The sequence below is a fragment of the Orycteropus afer genome, unplaced genomic scaffold, assembly GCF_000298275.1.
Source record: "Orycteropus afer afer isolate SDZICR_OR568_19922 unplaced genomic scaffold, OryAfe1.0 scaffold00275, whole genome shotgun sequence".
Classification (NCBI taxonomy): Eukaryota; Metazoa; Chordata; class Mammalia; order Tubulidentata; family Orycteropodidae; genus Orycteropus; species Orycteropus afer.
The window spans coordinates 125,248-132,605 of NW_006921862.1; the positions used below are offsets into that span (position 1 = coordinate 125,248).

The 7,358-nt window shown below is 36.8% G+C and overlaps 1 protein-coding gene across 1 annotated transcript in view; it reads right to left on the minus strand.

Annotated features, from left to right (window-relative positions):
• Positions 1-873: 873 nt before the first annotated feature.
• GHR (growth hormone receptor) overlaps positions 874-7,358 on the minus strand; it is a 223,299-nt gene continuing 216,814 nt past the window's right edge. The window contains exons 9-10 of the mRNA XM_007950522.2: positions 2,154-2,223; positions 874-1,845 (exon numbers count right to left, since the gene is read on the minus strand). Of these exons, the coding sequence (XP_007948713.2) occupies positions 874-1,845; positions 2,154-2,223 (1,042 nt within the window). The remainder of the gene's footprint in view (positions 1,846-2,153; positions 2,224-7,358) is intronic.

Below are 7,358 nucleotides of genomic sequence, written 5' to 3' on the forward strand. Positions count from 1 at the left end.
TTTTTTGGTATGAATTAAAATTTGGTGAAGAAAGGGTTTTTTGTTTGTTAGTTTTTGTTCATGGTAAGTTGACCTGTATGAAGACTTTAAAGTTTTCTAAATTAATGGATAATTGTTTAAAAATTCAGATCAGTATGTTCCAATACTGCAGGTTACTACAATCATTGTGGAATTGCTTAAGGAGTTTTGGGAGGTATAAAAAGGGCCTTGTAAAAAAACTAACTTGTTTGCTTTTCTTTACATGCATTACCCAAAGCATTAAACCAGCTTTAGACTGTAGTTATTACATTCTTCAGATGGGTCATCATAAACTACAGTACAGTGTTAGTTAATATAAAAAAGCCATGCTTGAAGTCTAAATTATTAAAAATATCTTTATCAATTTTTATGTCAAAATAAATGTTTTATGTATCCAAACTATTTCTGCCTTCTTATCTATAGTTTTAGTTCCCAATTATTAAAAAAAAATTTAGCCTGTGCTATATAAATTGCATTCCATTTTCCTGAACTGCAAAAGCCACCTGATTTTTTGCTTTTTCAAAAAGCATGATCTACTTACCTACTTAACTATACATTAAAAACATAGGCATTCAATGCTTAAAATTAATATGCACAATAACAAGACAATCACTGCTACTAAATAGTCTTTGAGATAATTCTTTAAAATATTTACAGTAAACAACAGGAATAGCTATCTGATTAAGCTTTTTTTTTTTTTTAATACATCATGTTTCAACATTTCAGGAAAAGGCATTTAGAATCCACATCTCCCTACCCCCCATAAAAGGTTTAAACATTGTTTTGGTTTAAGCATTCATACCCTAGCCAACTCTTTGCCATTAAATATGACGCTCATGGGAAATCAAAGAAAGGCTATGGCATGATTTTGTTCAGTTGGTCTGTGCTCACATAGCCACACGATGTAAGAAACTCTTTCTCAGGCAAGGGCAAGGCGGTTGCATTGAGGACGAGGCCCTGTGGAGATTGTACTATATGGATGGAGGTATAGTCTGGAACAGGCAGCTCAGAGCTGGGCACTCGTTCTGCTGCCCCAGCCCTCACAGCAGTAGTGGTAAGGCTTTCTGTGGTGATGTAACTGTCCTCTTGATTAAAGCTGGGCTCCACATGTGATTCAACCTGGAAGTGAGGGGCCACGGCAATGCACTTTTTGGCATCTGCCTCACAGAAGTAGGCGTTGTCCATGATGAAGTTGGCTTGGCAGGGTGAGACCACTTCTGGATGTGTATCACACTGGGAGATCCCTGCCTTAAGTTTTTGACCGGGAGAAAGGACCACACTCCCTGCTGGTGTAATGTCGCTTACCTGGGCGTAAAAGTCGATGTTTGCCAGTGAACTCGGATTACTTAGCTGAGGATGGGCAGCTTGATGAGTTGAGTCAGTTCCACTAATAAGAAGTGGTCTTGGTTTGCTCTCCTCTGCTAGGGTGACACTGGACTGCTGAGTAGCAGGGTCAGCATCAATAGACAGTGAACTATCTTGAGTCTTCTGGTCAAGGCACAAGAGATCTGCTTCCCCTTTTAACCTTTGTGGCTGAGCCACCTCTGGGGTACCATCACACATGTCACTGGCATTGAAATCCGTCTCCAAGATGTCAGGCTCATAACAGCTGGTACGTCCAGAATCATCATCTTTAGCCCCAAGGATATTAAGTGATTTTTGAGGGTCATTGCTTAGAAGTCTGTCTGTGTCTGATCCTTCAGTCTTTTCATCAGGGTCATCAATATCTAGCTCAATAAATTCAACCCAAGAGTCATCATTGTAGAATTCAGGTTTATAGTTGTCATGGATGGCTAAGATTGTGTTCACTTCTTCTAGTTTTCCCTCCTAGGAAGAAGAAAGAAAGGGAAAATCTATAAAAAGAAATCCATCATGATCACATGATTGAGCAGGTAACATTTAGAGACTAATTATACACAGTAAGAAAAATCACAATAAAACACATAATAACAAAAAACAGTGTAGATGATTTTGATAATTTTCTAAGAGGTAATATTTAAAAAGTTCTCCTGCATGAGAAAGAGTATAAAAGAAATAAAATGTGATCCCTATAGTTTGAAAAAATTCTCAACATAGAGAGTGTTCTTCAAGTATCATTGAAGTTGTGCTATACACAACTTAGATTTACTCCTTACCTTGAGAAGATCTGGATCAATTCCTTTAATCTTTGGAACTGGAACTGGAGGCAGAATCAGCATCTTAATCCTTAAAAACAAACACAATTTTGGTTTGACATATTTTAAAGTTACACAGTCTATTGCTTCAAAAGATAGAAATAGAATATTGGCAGCACCAGTATTATTCTAAATATTGTGGTACTTTATACAAGTGAAATATGAGAAAGAAATGGAAAATGTTAAGCAGCAAATGATAGGGAGAACTGTGGCAGAAAAAAAGAAAGAGCAAAAAATTACAATAAAAAAGCCCTCATGTGAAGTCAATTTAAATAAAACATGGTTTTCTAGGCTTTTTTTAAAAATTCCCTTAATGACTTTTATTGACAGCTACCTTTAGTGCTTAGAAGTGAGAAATTTAATTCTATCTTAAGCCAATTTCCCTGTTAGTTGTAACAAAAGCAAGTTTAATATGCATTTCACCAGTAATTTGCAGAGAAAAGAAAGAAAAGAGAAAGGGAGGGAGGGAGTAATGGGAGAGGGAGGGAGAGAGGGAGGAATGAGGAGAAGGAGGAAGGGAGGGAGTGAGAAAGGAAGGGAAAAAGGAAGGAAGGAAGAAAAGAAGGAAGGAAGGAAAAAGCAAGTAAGTAAGTAAAAGATCCAGTGTGCATGGAACCAAAATGATTTGTACCCACAAAAAAAGGGAAGTGGGATAAGTTATATAAGTAGCAAACTAAAGCAATGACGCATTTGGGCCCCACAGACTTCAGAGTCTGCCACTCTGGCATAAAGTCCCCACAATGCCTGGAAAATTCATGTTAAATATAATATTTTCTCAGATGATTGTATTAACCATGTCATCACTGCAGTGTTAATTTTAGAATAGGACACACTAAATTTGAACTAATTTATCAGTATGGATTTATGTACACAATTCTATGATGCACTTAAGCTTTCTAGTCCAAACATTTAAATTGTATTTTTGGCCCCAATTCATCTCAATGTCTGTCCACACTATTTTGTCCCTTTTTGTAGCCCAAGAACTTAGAATAATTCCTGGCACATAGAAGATGCTCAGTAAACATTGGCCAAATATATTTGGATACTTCATTCTTCTGTTTTTGTTAAAGTGTAGCTAGAGTTTGTCTTAAAAACAGTATTACGTCTCTGGCAACAAGTTTAGCAGTCAGAGATTATCCCGTCCAACTAATTCAATTTTACTGCTAAAAACAAACAAACACCCAAACTTTAAGATTTCAGAGATGCCACTGTTGGGCAGGGATGGCAATCTCATGTTTTGGTATGAGCCGACATTCCACTCAATGTGAATGGACAATGCCATCTATATAATAGAGAACACATTCTCTGACTTTTTCTACCTGACTCTTTACCTAATCCAAAGAACAAGCCAAAATTCCTTTTGTAAATTGCTTTGAGTAACATTCACTATGCTTACTCAATGCAGCATGAGTTAAAACAAATTGTAACCGATGTATAGAAGATATGAAGGTTCATGAATGGAACATATAGAAATAAAAAATAAAAATGATTAATAATATTTGGTACTATTTTTTAGTATCTCTGATGAACCAGACACTAGGAGATATATTCACTAAATCATGAGTTGGCAAATTATGACTTGTGGGACAATTCTGGCCCTCTATCTAATTTTGCAAATAAAGTTTTATTGAAACACAGCCATGTTCATTTGTTTACATATTATCTATAACCACTTTCCTGCCACAGTGGTGAAGTTGAATGGTTGCAACAGAAACTATAACCAATAAACCAAATGCTGTCAAGTTGATTTGATTCACCGTGACCCCATGTGTGTCAGAGTAGAACTGTGCTCCTTAAGATTTTCAATGGCTGGTATTTTGGAAGTAGCCTATCAGCAGACTTTTCTTTTGAAGAGCTTCTATATGGATTTACAGTGCCAACATTTTGGTTAGTAGCTGATCACATCAACTGTTCGTAGTACCCAGGGATTCCAAAATATTTACTATTTGGTATTTTACATAAAAACTTTGTCAACCCCTGCACTACACATTTCATTTAACCCTTACAGTTACTAGGGAGGCAAATGATATTATCCTCGCTTTACAGATGTAGAAAGATTTAGAGACTTAAGGAATATGTTCAAATCATGCACTAATATATGGCATAGTTGGGGCTCAAACCCAGAGTATATGACTCCAAAACTTCATCAAAACTGTTGTCTGGTTCTGTATCTTCAAATGAATACACCCACTCCTCACTGATCAACATGGTTATATTCCAAAGACCAGGCAATTATGTGAAAATGGAGGATGACTACATCATTACACAACTGCCAGATTACATCCTCAAATAATTGTAAAACCACTGGAATCATGGTCCAGCCAAACTGACACACATAGCTAGTGTCACTCTCGCCTTACACCTTGGTATTTGTTACTGCCAGACATATGTTGTTAACATGCAAAAACAGTCACATAGTAGATTTTTTTTTACAATGGTCATAAATATGAAATGTCAATAAGTGATGAATAGGTGTATCTCAAATTTGCAAAAATATATAAAAATGCAACTTCTGGTAAGTTGGAGGAATAACCAGATAAGGTACACAGACCCTTTTCAACCAAGAAAAGAGAAACCAATTGACAGAGATACAGAAGATAATCCTGGAGTCCTGAGCTTTGAAGGAAAGTATACAGAAGTGGATGAGGCACCAACCAGTGGAAAAACTGAACAAAAACAGTGAGTATGGAGATTATTGGAGCAGTGGACAGACAGCTACTCTGACATGACTGACAGCCTGAATATTTCCAAGTGGTGTTGGGACTTGAGAATTGACCTAAAGATCAGCCCTCGTCACCATGGGCTGCAGGGATGACTGCGCTGGTGGCCTATGACTGGAAAGGAAATAACAGGGAGGGAGACAACCTGAGCTGTGGACTTTTGGCTGTCTGGAGGGTACAGCCATTTTGACTGTTTACACATGGTGGCCATTTTGGATATTTAAACTGGCCAAGGGCACAGCCATTTTGAATGTTTATAAGCAGCAGCCATTTTGGATATTTAAAGTGACCAAGGGTGTAGTCATTTAAAATTCTTTTTGAATCTTTATAAGTGGTGGCCATTTTGGGTTTTAAAGTGACAACATTCTCATTTGGATTCCGGGGACAGAAACCCAAGGAGGGGTCATTATGAGTTGGGTCTGACTCAACGGCACATAACAACAACAACAAGAATAGACTACATTTGCCAAACAGGAGGCTTACAATGGGAAAGGAGACAGGTGGTGAGTGTCTAAGTGCTGTCAACTAGCTAATCGAGGAGTATAGCACAGTACCCTGCTTATGCAGATAACATATGAACAAGACAAAGAAAATGAAAATTGTGGGCAAGTCACTCCAACATACAATCACCAATTAAATACAAACACAAAAATGTCACAATGCCTCAGAGACAATAGAGCATCACAGTCCACACAAAGAAGCAAGATAAAGCAGGAGAAACAACGGACCATGATACAGACCCAAAACACATCCCTGAGGAAGACACAGCATTGGAATTCCCTGATAAGGAATTCAAAAGAATTATATTTAGGTACCTTCAATGAATTGAGAGACAGATCAAGGAAAACACTGACAAAATTGAGTAAAACACAGAGAAAACCCTAGAACAATTTCAAAAGACAATATAAGAACAAAATGACAAAATAAATGAAAAATTAGAAATGATACAAAATTTACAGACAGAAATTCAGAAGATTAATACTAAATTTTCAGAAATAGATAACACACTGAATGGGCAAAGGAGTAGAATTGAATAAATGGAAGACAGAATTAGTGAGATTGAAGGCAAATACCTCAGTACTTCTTTGGAAAGGTGTCAATCAGAAAAAAGTTCCAAACAAAAGGAACAAAGTCTAGGGTTCATGTGGGATACCATCAAAAGGAATAACCTATGTGTAATCAGAATACCAGAACAGGAAGAGACAAATAAAACCACAGGAAAAATTGTCAAATACTTGTTGGAAGAGAATTTTTCTGGTATGATGAAAGATGGGAATATATCCATTCAAGAAGTCCAACAAACCCCAAACAGGATAGTCCCCAAAAGAAAATCACCAAGATATAGCATCATCAAACTCACCAAAACCAAAGACAAAGAAAGAATCCTGAAAGCAGCATGGGAAAAACAAAAAGTTACCTACAAGGGGCAACCAATTAAGACTAAGCTCAGATTTCTTGGCAGAAACCATTCAGGCAAGAAGACAATGGGATGGTATATATAAAACACTGAAAGAGAAAAATTTCCAACCAAGAATTAGGTACTCAGCACAACTGTTCCTCAAATATGATGATGAAATTAGGGGATTTTCAGATAGAAGAAATTAAGGGAATTTGTTAAAACCAGACCAACCTTACAAGAGATTCTAAAAGGATTCCTTTGGATAGAGAACCAACAACAACTAAACATTAACACACATGATGACATAACCCAGAAACCAACCCAGTTATAGAAGTATCCAAAGTAAACAGGGAACCAGAGACATCGATTGACAAATGAGGACAACTACAAACCAGAAAGAGGGGAAAAATGGTGTAGTTATAGAACTTCTAAATGGTAGGTTAGTCAAGACAACTACAAGATAGAATGGACTGTTCTAAACTTGGGAAGAAAACTATAAATCACAGGGTAACCTCAAAGAAAAATGATAAACCTTTACATCAAAATAAGAGAGGACCAGCACAAATATTTAGCAAACACTAAAACAATAACAATGAAGCATTCATAAATAAAATGAGCTCAGCACAGAAAATTATAGGGAACAAAGAAATCAACATCACAAAAAAGCACATAACAAAATGACAGCAACAAATTCATACTTGCCTATAATTACATATCTGGCAAGGAACTTATCTCTTAAAATTTAGAGAAAACTCCAATGCCTCAATAGCAAAGGGATTAATAATCCAATTGAAAAATGGGCAGAAGACATGAATAGATACTTCACCAAGGAGGATATCCAGGTGGACAGCAAATACATGAAGAGATGCTCCTGATCATTGGCCATCAGAGAGATGCAAATCAAAACGACGAGATACCATTTCACCACAGCACTGATGGCAAGGTTCAACGAGACAGAAAATAACAAAATCTGGTGGGGATGTGGAGAGATTGAGACTCTCATACACTGCTAGTGGGATTGTGAAGTGATACAACCACTGTGGAAAG